The 13597-nt window shown below is 47.0% G+C and overlaps 2 protein-coding genes across 2 annotated transcripts; both read right to left on the reverse strand.

Annotated features, from left to right (window-relative positions):
- Positions 1-3727: 3727 nt before the first annotated feature.
- Positions 3728-4927, reverse strand: EsH8_III_001497 (uncharacterized protein; the record flags this gene model as incomplete). The annotated part of the gene is made up of 2 exons (XM_083263222.1): positions 3728-4515; positions 4573-4927. The coding sequence occupies 2 exons, from the start codon at positions 4925-4927 to the stop codon at positions 3728-3730; spliced, it is 1143 nt and encodes a 380-aa protein (XP_083123709.1).
- Positions 4928-6560: 1633 nt separating this feature from the next.
- EsH8_III_001498 (uncharacterized protein) lies at positions 6561-12683 on the reverse strand (the record flags this gene model as incomplete). The annotated part of the gene is made up of 6 exons (XM_083263223.1): positions 6561-6647; positions 7018-7112; positions 7166-11099; positions 11149-11894; positions 11956-12331; positions 12387-12683. The coding sequence occupies 6 exons, from the start codon at positions 12681-12683 to the stop codon at positions 6561-6563; spliced, it is 5535 nt and encodes a 1844-aa protein (XP_083123710.1).
- Between the last annotated feature and the right edge of the window lie 914 nt (positions 12684-13597).

The following is a 13597-nucleotide window of genomic DNA, read 5'->3' on the forward strand; positions in this document are numbered from 1 at the left end:
CCGTCCAACTCCGGCTTCCAGTAACCGTTATTTTCGCCAGCCGCTTCGGCCATAGTAGCAGCAGCGAGCCTTTTCTTGTCACGTCTCTTTCTCCAGAAACACCACAATAATCCAGCTAAACCTAGCAAGATGACGACCACTCCACAGACGGACCCTGCTATGACACCCACTGAGATCCTATTAGTGTCATTGGTGGTAGATGAGACTATAGAGGTCTCTTTTGGCGGCACATTAGTCAAATAAGGCCCGATATCAGTGGCTGAAGAAGTTGGTGTTGTCGTTGCCGATGCTGTGGGCTCAGAAGATGCTACAATCGTGAAAGGTCCACTGGTTGCGGTGGACGCGCTTGTGGTAATTGCTGACTCCCGGATGGCAACCACGACATAATTGCCAGTCGCTTCAAAATCACCGGATATCGTCCAAGTAAAGGATATTACTGTTTGGTTGCAAACATCTGTTGGCACCCACCACTGGTTCTCACCTTCGGTGTTGAAGGTTAAGTTCCTAGCTATGACGATGTGATATGCTAGTCAGCCAAGGTCACCACGCGTTTCAGCAGAAAAAAACAACACTAACAGAAAATGTTTTTTCTGAAGGCCTTTGTACCCGCGCTAGCCTTCTCATCGTATTTCGCGTCTTGGAGCCAAACATTCCAAAGTGCCGTGGTCGTGTTCGTGTAGCTGGCTGCCTTTCCTGCGAACCAGCTCACAAGTAAAGAGGACCCCAAGTAATCATTCTCCCCCGTTGCTGGCCAAAAGGCTTTTCCATCCACTCCGTCACAATAATCTCTCGCTGAAAGGCGTCGGAACGGGGACCAAAAGAACCACATATCGAAAAGGCCAGTAAACCAACAGGTGCCGAGAAGAGGGCAGTGGTGCGGTCCTCAAAAAGCGAGTCTATAGAGGTGAAAATTAAATATCAAAGGTTATTTTAGTATGAATTCAAGGCCGAGAGAGTTATGATTTATTATACGCACAGTGCACACTGAACCTGGGCTGTGCTTCGTACTCTCAGCCGCACCTTAGCCCGGAACTAGAACTTTAGCCATCACTTAGTGGTACATACGCCATTTCCTAGAAGATAAAATGAGGGTTAGTCGACTGAATAGTTACAATTGTTTTTGGAGAACACCTATCGGCATGTTTTTTATCGGTGTCGTTAACGATCATCTTTATCAGTTAGATTTTAAATACAAGCTATTTCCTTACTCCCCCCTCATTCATGCAGCCGTTTGAGTTACGTTGATGATTGCATAGCCTCAGAATACCCCAAAATATTCCACATAATTCTAAAACAGCCCTTCCCTGGCATTGTCAATTTTAAGGCTGAATCAGTCATGTGATTTTGCTCAGCCTACGGCGCACTAACCATTTAGATATGTCTAAGCCGTTTGCAATCAGCTTTACGCCTCTTCACACACGGAAGAAGCTGGTCTAACCTTATAAAGCAATGGAGTTCGTGGGCTAAGAACATAATCGGGTAAGCGTACTATTTAATCTCTATGTGCCAAAGATTATTGGGAGCAAAAGGGCTGCTTGCGGCTGTAACATCTGGGTGTGCCACATTTAGTACGCTTCATGTCGCGTTCGGCTGGTCATTAAGGCTTCATTAAATTGCCTTAGTGTCAAACTCATATCCAGCCCACACTGAGTGAAGGTCTATGTTAGGCTCGAACCAGTATCATTTCAGGGGTATTTTATGTAGTAATAGTTGGAAATCAGGAGACAAGAAGGAGGTGCTACTAGAGACTCAGATATCCAATGAGAAGTAAATAGGGGAAACGAATAGCAGAGAACCAAAGAAAAGTTTGCGTACTGTGATTGATAGAATGAGATACGTTCTTATTAATAATATACATGACATAAAAATACATACCAAGTCATAATCTCTACGAACATGAATTGTCGATATATTCTATCTTGGAACGCCCAAAATCTACTGTTTATAACTTCGGCCCTAAATATGCAGAAGTGGCATCGGCCTGCTACTTTGGGTGTCCTTGAATTAAGTTAATGGGCCTTTGCTTTTTGCTGTTTTACAACTTGAAGGTATATGAAAGGATAGATCAAGTCCGCTATTTCTGTTGCCCCGAAAAGGAATACAGTGACAGGCTTCGCGGTGATCGGGTAGGCATCAGGGTAATGCAACCACCTCCAGATAAAAAGCAATATCACCAGCAAAGTTCCAATCCATCTTATAAACCTAGAGACAGGTCAATAGTGAAACAATAAAATGAAGACGGGATTTGAGAAATTTACGTACCAAATTCTTATTGAATGGCCGGACGTATCGTTTCTACCCATGAGGTGTGCAACAGAACTGCAGCTTAAGATAATCTGGCATACGAACGAGCTCCACAACGCAGCTTCGTCTAGCCGAGGAACTGTCTTCATGAATGCCATATGAAATATGGACATACCGATAATCCCGAAACTTAGAAGTGAGCCCAGGTTGTTGGCGACAATTGGCGCTTGCTTCCACTGCCTTGGTCCAAACTTCAAGGTGGTGTAAACGATGCCGATGTCAATGACCAGCCACGGGAAGAATGCGATAAATTGGCCGACAGAGGTAGGGTAAATAACACCATATATGAGTTCCCATGATATATTTGCGCACCTGTTGCGTAGAATTAGTCTATGTTTTGCTTCGTTGATTTCGAAAAAGTAAAGATCATCGTACAAGGAAAGTATGGGCATTCCATAAGACTCGTCGTGATACGCTTGACGAACATATAGTATATAAGTTGTAGTCCAAAGTATCCCCGAAGCTAAAATGAGCGTATCTTGAACCTGGAGGTAGTAGAGTGGCGGCTGAAGGATTTTGTCGATAGGACTAAGAGGCAAGTGAATTTGCACGGCCATTGTTTTAGCGGAGTTATTTGATCCTTTTCGCACGAATTAGTTTTTTTGTTGGAAGGATAGCCAAGCAGACCACTGTTATTTAATATGTCGCTGGATGGAGAATTTATTAAGAACGACTGATAGGTTTTGCTTCTTCCGAGCTAAGAAAAACCTTTGTGTTCGAACTACCCTACCGTCATTCCTGGCCGTTTTACATCGGAGGTGGAAGCGGTTCAAGCCTACCGCAATCGTTCGAGTTAATTAGAACTAAACTCAAAGTTTGCGTCGGATTTGGTCGATCCCGTGGTGGTTCGGGCCTCCGTGTCCATTCGGCGAGGAGAAGGCCCTAGACGGTACCCACCGAGAGTCAGCTTACACATTGACAATTCCGCAGCTCCGCATAGATCTTAACAGGGAAAGAACACAAACGATGCTGCGTATTCACAATCACGAAATTTATGACCACTAATCTGAATTTGTGGCCCTTAGAAAACTGAGGCTATAAGATGCATTTACTTGCAATTGGGGAAGTTGCCGCAGCGGGACTTTATATCTCGAACCAAAACTTCTGGGCCCAATTACGTTAAGCGACATGAATACTTTAGATAGTTCTCATCACACAATGTATATTACGAAGGGTTTGTTGGTCGACTTCATATAACTCAAGTATTTTACCCAATAGATTTAATATTCAAAAGTTCACAGGCGCGGATTCTCATACAATTCTGGTGTTAAATACACCTGTAGACTGAGTCCCTGTTCAGCTGAACTTTCTTTCCTTCCCAGGCCAATGAATGTAAAAATTCCTGTCTTCTCGTGGAGCTTGCGATGAGAACTGCCTTAAAGTTAGAAATATTCATGAATTCAACAAGATCCCCCGGTAAAACTTACAAAGTGTTACTAACTCGTTCTTCGATTGTCTTGCCTCCATCGTACCACCCGTACTTATCCAACCACTTGTCTAGCCCCAAAGCAATGGCTTTGTCGTTGGGAGCTTTACGGGCGGGCGTGAAGTAAACCTTAGGAATTGGGTATGGTTTTTCTGGCGAAAGAGAGAAATAGATAGCCAAAGGCTTGTGCCGGAGCATCGTTGGTTTCTCCTGGTCCTGCTGGATATGTTCACCAATCCCAGCTTCATAGCCAGCCCCATTTGTAAGCTCCATCAAGTCTGAAAATTTGGCCTTGTCTTCTTCAAGGTCTGGGATACGACCCCCAAGGGTATAGTAGTCCCAAATCTCCTCAAACGAATCCCCGTGGTAGCGCATGTAGATTTTGAGTCGTGCTTTTCCTTGAGGTACACAATCGACGGAGACACCCCTGGTGCCGCTGGCGTGTTCGGGGTGCTCCAAGAGATATTCCTCCATCATTGCGAGAGCTTTTTCAATGTTAGGGTATGAGGCGAAGTTGGGGAGTTGTCGGATCCCGGAAGCCAAGGCGTCCCAGTGGCTGATACACCTGTCCGCCGCCGCGAAACCGGGATGAAAATAGCTCTTGGCCATTACCGGAAGCTTTCCAGGTATTAAAACACGCCGAGCGACGTCAAAACCTACGATCAATGACGTCTGGTGTTTTTGCTCAGCGATCATAGCGTGTTGTTGGCTCGGAGGAAGATGCGAATAGACAAACCACTGTGCGAGAGACTGGTGCCAAGTATCGTCGAACATGGTTCCATTTTCTGCCAGAGAATTTAGGACTTCCTGTGTTGAGGTGATGTCCAGAGGATTGTTTCTACTGGCAGGACGAAGGGGACTAAAGTCCACCACAAACCGAACTCCAGGGTTCTTGGTAGTGCCTTTGAGTTCGAAGCTGTACTCAAATGGATTCCCATCCCAGCCTGTCACTGCCTTGATGGAATTCGCTTCGGGTTTGGCTCCCAGTTGAGTGCACATGGCTTCGCGGTAGTATTGGAGAAACTGATGCTGAATTTCCTCGGGATAATCGGCTTCTTTCATCATGTTTTGAAGATCTTGGCCGCTGGTCCGCCACCAGTATGTTGGGTCTGCTGCTGTACTCATCAATCGGAGCTCATTGCATTTACTCGCAGCCGGCGAGATGAGAACAGTTGGTGATGTATGAACAACGGTCATCTTTTCGGTTTGGTCCAGGGGATTCTTATGTTAGAATAACTACTTCAAAGACAAATGGTACAGTAGTTCAAGTTCGAAGGTTTAAATTGAGGTAATATCGAATAAAGCGTGTTTTTCCTGTGGATGCGGTGACTTGGAATCGCGTGCTGAGTGAAGACGTGATAGTTTGTGTGAATCCAACTTGGTTCTCATGATATCCTCAAGCTATTTGTAACAAAACAAGTACAGTATTGACCGGATTCTCATTTCCGTTTCTGATGTATGGTAATCCCGAGTGGTCACGGGAAGATGTATTACTAAATCTGTGCATGTCCCGCCTCGTTGGATAGACTTGAAAGTCGGTCGGCACTTTGGCTACGTGATCTACTCTGTGGAGTCGAGTATGACAGTGCAAATGGATAGATTGTGGCTGTACGATCTCCGACATTTTCACCCAAAGTCTCGTAGATCATCCGCGTCGGAGACGAGCGGAGAGTGGATAACCACTTCACGGAAGTTGTATTGAACGGCACGGAGCTTCCGGTTCCGGAGACATGTCTGATAGAGCCTGATATCCTATCATGGACTCTGAGAGCTTGCCATTTGACGAAAATACCCAGTCATAAGACCATAATCGGATTGGATCAACATTCCCAGAACGGAAGGATTTTGTCGCCACAGATTTCGTTTTTAATCCGGTTGTTTCTTAGCCTTTTTGTCAGCTTGATCTTTCCCTTGAGTTCCTTCCGGAGGTCCTCCGAAGTCCTACGCAAAACATTGACTGCCACCTCTGAACTCACTGTTAACACAGGAATTAGTTAGAATTTGTATCGGATCGCTTTTTCCTCGCAGAAACTGGTTCTTCATCACAGCTACAACGGCGGTGAGGTGCTAGGAATTGCTTCATATTTTACTTCGTGCCTAGTAATTCCTACCTACCGCATCATACTATCTGACAGTCGGTTATTTTCTATTCTTAAGTGATAAACATAAAGGATGATTTGAAATATCCGTAATAGTCTTAGGTTGAGACCTCAAATGCCGTGTAATAGTTGAATTGCGGGGGGGCCTTCGGTAGAGGGGGATTGACCATTTGAGGTCAAGCTCTGCACACTGTTTATAATACGAACTCAAACATTCCCAAAAAACTGCACAGATGAAGGAAAATCAGTTTCAAGTAAGATAAAAATTTACGGAATAGTATATAAGAAAAACCAAGTAATTAATTTAGTACTCCTTCATGTAAATTGACGCTCCACGGACGTGATCTGTCAGCCCCTCTACTGTAATCCAGCATGTTTGCAAAGAAAGTGATACCCGTCTTTGACTGCCTTCATAGCATCGGGATCACTTTGGTTCTCCCGATACAAATCAAATAAGTGTGGCACACCCTCTACGATTCTTAGCTCTGACTCGACACCTCTGTCACAAAGACCACGCCATGTACGCTCCGCCTGTTGCCATGGAATGAGGTCGTCCTGACGGGGATGAACAATGAACGTTGGTGTCCTGTAATTGCCCTTTCGAATCTGTGCCAGTGGACTCACAGCCAAAATATCAGCCAGTTTGGGAGGCGATGGTTCATGGCGACTGGTATTATCCAAGCCATTTAATAGAATGTTCAAAGTTCGACCATGCCAGTTCATATGTAGCACTAGTCGGCTGCGTGGATCTGTGGGTGCCATCCATCCTCCGAGAGCACGCTTGGTCCGTGGGACGTTGTACTTGGTGATTGGTCGATCTGATACCGCGGCCCAGATGTCGTTATCAAGGTCGTACCAAGAAGAACCTTCTGCAACAGTATCAGACCCTGCAGGGACATTTGGTCGAGTCCAGAAGGGATCTTCGTAGTCGCTTGGGGAATAGAATGCCAGAATGGCATCTGGTGGTCTGACGCCTTTGGGAATGCTGGTCCATGCAAGAGACATGGCAAGGTGACCCCCAGTTGACCAGCCGACACACACAACCTTTTCTCCATTTATCCGCACATCTGTTCGTGAAAGTGGGATTTTGGGTAAAACATGTCGAATCCATGCTAGAGCATCGCCAACGTCGGTCATAGGCCCGTCAATGAGTGTCATCTCAGGACAAAGCCGATAATCGATGCTCACAGGAAGAAAGCCACTATTGAGGAGCATTTCTGTCTGCTTTGGTCGAACATCATTCCTGGACAACATGACGTGGCCTCCTCCGTGGATCATGAGAGCTGGCGTTGTTAGCTATTGCAATTGTGTAAAATGACATGGTACCATCACTTACCTACAGGAAGTCTTTTTCCCGAGTCAACCATCTCGAGTGGATAGTAAATATCAGCCAGGAGGTCCAGACCGTCTACGCTCTTGAAAGTCAAAGTCTGCTTGATGCCGTTGCTTGTTTCCGTGATATCTTCAGCGTCCAGATTGTTTGTACCAGTATCAGTGGATGGTCCGGCGTTAAATGGAGATGCAGATATGATGCGCAAGAGGTCTGACTCTGCAGATGCGCTATCACTCCAGTCCACCCATTCAAACCCGGCAGCCCGGAGGCATCGAGCCCAATGCAACTCGTCCGCCAAAGCATGCTCACGACCATCGTTGAAAAGCCACCAGCCGTCAAGGGGGCCCCACACAAGGTCATACCAGAAAAGGTTCCGGGTCGCTTCTACTAGACACAAAACGCCGTCTGGCCGTAGCATCTTGCGTATGTTGGTGGTTGTCTGCACAAGGTCCTTGGTTGCGTGGATGCAGTTGGTAGATATAATGATGTCGTATACGCCTTCGAACTGCGGGCTTGGATCCTGCTCCACATCGAGTGTGGCATATCGCATGAAAGATTGTTTGGAAAATTTGCGACGGGCGGCGGCAACCAGTGACGGTGACAGGTCGGTAAATGTGTATGTAAAACTTCTTTCACCGCTAACGCTGGTGATTGCCTCGCAGAGATGTCGCGTTGTGCCTCCTGTACCGGCACCAATCTCAAGGATCTTGATTTCACGGTTGTCGTCAAACTGTGAAATCACAGACACAAGGTACTGTGAAAGTAACAAGGTTATGGTTTTGAACATGGGTGCGTTGGCATAGACATCTTCGAGCAGATTGCGGGCTTCAGCGTCTTGGAACATCAAGGCTAATGGATCGGCTGTTCCTCGAAGTATGTCGGCGAGTCTGTGTGCCATGATGTGCAGAAGCTTGGTTTCTGACGCATGCTTTGGAAACTGTTCAAGCATCTGGGAAAACAATGCAGTTGCAGTAGTTGAGGGAACCGGCACTGTAGTCCGTCGATGGATGCCATTGTCCACGATCTCCACGAGGCCAGCACTGCACAGAATCTTGTACAATTGTGAGACCAGGTTTTGTTGTTTTGAGTCGAAAGGGAATACTGGAACTTCGGCTCCCGAGTCAAGATCCTTGAGTGAGCTCCCTAGTTCAGCAAATGCTTCCACGACATACTGCACAACAAGATCAGACTGCAGTATGAATACCTCAGAACAGAAGTTGGCATATGATGTTGACTCTGCAAGCTGATCCAGAGAACTTTTGATATCAATGAAACAGTCACGACCCACAACTGCGAGATTGCGGTCAACATCTCCCTTGGAGACAGATAGTCCATTGAGAAGAATTTCAGAAGCTGAGCTGGTACGTGGTGCTGTTGGTTCATCTGAGATATCACTGCCATGGGCACTGGTGGTCGATTGGCAAGTGACAGGTTGTGGTTCATTTGGTCGAATTAGACGACAAAGAGATAATATGTCGGTACAACCCAGGAACTGTGCCTGCGTGATACTGACATTGAATCTTTGTTGAATCTCAGCGAGAACTTCAGTCGCTAACAGTGAGTCCACACCAAGGTCGGTTAAGTCTGACGTGGGCTTGACTTCCTTGATAGGGATTTCCATGATACTGCTGAACATTTCACAGACCAGCATGGTGCAAGTATCGCTTGCACTAGCAGAACCTTGTGAGCGTTGCTGAGTCTGCAACTTCTGAGACAGTGGTTTCATGAGTTTTTGATCCGGTATTGAAGGCAGAGTTGACGGTTTCTTTTCGTATCCAATACCCAGAGGTGGCGTCTGTGGTGGCGTTCCTTCTCTTGTCGTGTATCCTGAGTCTCGGAAGGTTTCAAAGTTATTGCCACTTTGGTTTTCAAGAGTGAATTTTTCGTTGGTCTGTTTGCCACCCTCATTGACGTTTTCCGGGCCCAAGTTGGCAAGGGTGGAATCGTGGGCATTGAGTCTCGCGAGACTTCTGGCAAGTGATTTGTAGGGAACTCTTGTAAAATTTGCCCCCATAATTGCAAAGACGAGATCTTTCGAAACTGCGTCATAAACGAATATGTCATGTGATGTGCTCTTCAAAGCTGACTCGTACCGGGTATAGACAGTCCACGAGCGTGTATCCAGCCTGTTGGCCGTAAACGGGGCGGAGAAAATGATTTCGTCGACACCGGTACACATTAAAACTTCCCCGTCTTTGCGATGAGATAGACAGTTAATATGGATGCCAGCCACCTGGAGGAAATTATCAATGGTGATGGGATCACAGGTCCCGGCTTCAAACCCACAAGGCTTCTCAGCGGGTACCATGACCAAGCCAACTGCTTCGTTCTCGGATGCTGATAAGCTCTTAATCCCACGATAGTAGTTGGCATATTTAACAACATCCGCGAACATCGTATAGACGATCGGGCCACTGATTCCAGTAGCTGATGGGGAAGTTAAGATCCGTTCAGTACCAGAGCTTCGGAATATCTTCTTTAGCATCTTCAACTGACTTTCTGCCACAATGTCGTTCGAGAGAAGTAATCTGATGCGGCCTGAAGCATGCTGAATCTCTCTGTCCTCCGTTCCTTGGGAATCGGAACTTTGGCTGAATACTGTGAAGTTCCAAGTGGTTTGGGCAACCTTGCAAAGCCTCAGCGAGACTGCGGAGGTACCATCGAGTCCGAGGGGGGCAGACATGACCAAGTCTTCAATGTGCGGGAGTGCTTTATTGACACTGTGTTGGGTAATCTCGATGGCGCTTCGAGTAGCCAGTTCAAGGTACATTGGTGCTGGACACAGACTCTGGCCTGTAACAGCGTGTCCTCGTGTAGCGTAGTTAAAGACAGCATGTGATGTGTCCACTGAAAAGAGAGAAATGCCCGTTTGCTGGTCATTTTGCACCAAAGTCAAAAGCTTGGGCTCTCCAGCACTGCTGGTTTGAACATTGGTGACTGGGCTTTTGTCAGACCTTGGCTTAAGTTCAATCCAATGCCGCGTTTGTTCGAATTGATAAGGGGGCAGATTGATTCTCGTATAATTTTGGCGCGAAACACGGTGGAATGGCCAGTACGCGGCGGTGTAACCGGCCTTCCAAAGCTGACATGCCGCATTGGACAAGTTTTTCAAGGCTTCCACCCCGCTCAAGTCCATGGCAATCAAAGTATCTGACCTTTCGACGTTACGCAGAACGCGACGCACCATGGAAAGAACGGGAGAGGCCGATCCTGCTTCAACCCAAATAGCGGAAGGAAAGCGGGATGCAATTCTCTGCACTGCGTCGTGGAAGTAGACGGGCTGCCGCGTGTGTTGGACTAGTTTATCTGCCGTGAACGTTGTCCAACTTCCGTCTAGGGAACAGGTTTCAACCGGAATGCGGGGCGGTCGTATTTGTATGGAATCGGCTAAGACCTGAAGATCATCGAGGATGCCATCGGCAACGTATGAGTGATAAGCATGCGAGTTTTCGAGCAACTTTAACCTTATGTTGTAGGACCGGCACTCAGCCTCGACTTTTTCCATGGAAGGCCTATCACCAGCAAGTACGAAGCTGTGAGATCCGTTGTAGCAAGCAACGTCAACCCAGAAAGTGGCTGTAGAGTTGATGCGATCAACTACAATTTCGAGGTCTCGCCGGTCACATTCCAAGGACATCATAACTCCCGGTTCTGAGCCCCACTTGTCTTTGATGAGACGTGCTCGACCAGAGACAAATCGGAATGCATCCTCGAGTGAAATGGAGTTTGCAATGCAGAGAGCTGTTATCTGACCGAAGCTGTGGCCGATGAGCGTGTCGATATTGAGTCCGCAGTCGATCCAGCACTTTGCAGAAGAGACTTGAACCGACAAGAGAGCGCAGTGGAGGACAACGAGATCCTCAATTATTTCGCCATGGAATAACTCAGCAAGAATGCTAGGTATCCCGAGGGATTTGCATACATTCTCACATTGAATCTTTTAAAGATTAGTTTCAGTTAGGATAATTGTAATGGTCAAAGCTCACCAAGTATTTGCGAAGAATGTCGCAGTTATCATACAGCTCCTTGGAGATGGTGACCTTTTTCCCGGTCTGGCCACCGAAAGACAGAACCACAGGCCGTTTTTCTGCTGTAGGACAATTCACAGAATTCTTTACAGAGCTCGAAATATGTGAAATTAAGTCTTTGGCGTCTGTTCCAATGAATACAGCTCGATGCTCCAAGGTCGAGTTTTGAGTCTGTGCAAGGTTGTAGGCAACATCCGCAAGTGAAGCACGAGTTTTGGATAGATATAGCTTCAGTGTATCCGTATATGCTTTTAAGCTGCTGGAAGACTTAGCAGACAGAAATATTGGATAGACGGCGGGCAGCCTTGTCGTCGTCAGAAGCCCGGGTTGTATGTCAATAAAGGCATCATGCAAGTCTGAATGTTCTCGCAAGACGATCGCAGCGTTGCTTCCTGCAGCCCCGTAATTGTTTACCAGTGCGACTCGTCGTCGATTGTTCCATGCATGTGCAGTCTTTGGTACTGTGATGCAGTCTGTTGGGGAAACTCTAATGTTTGGGTTAAGGGAGACGAAGTTGGCTTGCTTGGGAATGATTTTATGTTGCATCATCAAGAGTGTCTTGATGACTCCTGCAACACCAGAAGCAGCTTCGAGATGACCAATATTGTCTTTCACAGACCCCAAAAAGAGCTCAGAAGTTCTCCAAGGACCTGTGAGTGCCGTGCGAACGCTCTCATACTCGATAGGGTCACCGACGGGAGTGCCTGCCGTGAAGTGTCAGTTCAAGGTAAAGTTAAGGAAATTCAAATTCAAAAAGCTTCTCACCGGTTCCATGTGCTTCAACATAAGTAACCTCTTGAGGGTCTATGCAACCCATGGAGAGCGCCTTTTTGTACAATGAGCTCTGTGATGTTGAGTCTGGCACAGTGATAGAGCTGAGATTGGTATTTTGGTTGACGCCCGTGCTTGAGATAACGCCGAAGATGGTATCGCCTTCAGCCAAGGCCTTGGAAAGAGGCTTGAGAACAAGCATTCCAGCACCCTCGCCACGGCAATACCCGGCGCCCGCTGCATCGAATGCCCTTGATGAACCGTTGGGGTTCAAGAAAGACCCAGCGGCTAGATTCTGGTGCATGTTATTGCTTGAAATAACATTCACACCTCCTGCTAGAGCCATAGCGCATTCTCCAGAGATAAGTGCCTAATCTTGATCGTTAGGAATATGAAGCATTGAGAACTTTGGTGAGTAGACTTACTCTGCAAGCAGTGTGTATGGCCACTGCTGAAGACGAGCATGCAGTGTCTAGGACAATGGAGGGACCAGTCCAGCCGAAAAAGTGACTGATGCGGCCACTGATGAAGGCTCGTAGCGTACCAATAGCAGCGAATGCATTCGCATTTTCACTTGCCACGTTGTCTTCATAGTCCGCACCAACAGCACCGATGTAGCAACCAACATCTGTCAATTGAGACCGACCTGGTAAGCTGTGGTATCCCGAGGATTCCAAAGCCTCATAAGCAACTTCCAGTGCAATTCGCTGCTGTGGATCCATAGACTTGGCTTCACGGCCGGAAACGCCAAAAAATCGATGGTCAAATACATCTGGCCGTCTGAGAAAGTTTCCCCAGAAGTTGGGTAGTGTTGGCTTTCTACTGATGTTTGCCGTATTGAATCGGTGGGTGGGAAGCTTGCTAGTAGCATTTTGACTAGTGACAATCAGCTGCCAGAACTCTTCCAGAGAGTCAGCTTGCGGGAAGCGACAAGCCATTCCAATCACCGCGATTTCGTCATTCGCTTTGAGTGGTTCGGCGTCAATTTCCTGGCGCGGTTTATTGTCGACATTGCCTGCCTTTGAGATTGAGAGCGAGCGAGGGATACAAAAACCATGACCCAAGGGAACAAAATTGACTTTGCAGCCAGGGATACTGTCCACTGTTTGGCGGACGGTTTCAAACCAATGCGCTCGTTTACACAGAATTGTATCAATAGCAACTCCATCCAGGGAGCCTGTGACGACGACATCGGCGTCAGCCGTCGATCTGAGGGGTAGTCGGAGCTTGGTAGCGTTAGGCAACTGAAGAGAATGATCTTTGGCGCAGATATCTTTTAGCCTTTGGGCAGTTTTATTGTGTCTTGGATGATGATAGTTTCCGCTGAGGGCAAGCTCAGTGACAGCTATCTTAGCGTTGCTGAGTCGTGAGCACAATGATGATTTATTTCGGTTCGGTAGCGTTATCGTTATCGTCCGCTCATCCGTAAAGCAAGAGATATAAGCCTGTATGACAAATCAGAATTGACACTCGTGAATGAGATTTTTTCCCATGAAACTGACTTCGATGTTTGAATCCAACGCTGCTTCCAGATAAGCGTTGTCAGAGGGCACCTTCCAACGCACAGAAAGGGCAGCTGCCTGATCAGCCCGAGAATGCGTCGAGTTCTCTGCGTCGACAACCGCGCCTATGCAAG

This window comes from Colletotrichum jinshuiense, chromosome 3 (assembly GCF_051148585.1).
Source record: "Colletotrichum jinshuiense chromosome 3, complete sequence".
Lineage (NCBI taxonomy): Eukaryota > Fungi > Ascomycota > Sordariomycetes > Glomerellales > Glomerellaceae > Colletotrichum > Colletotrichum jinshuiense.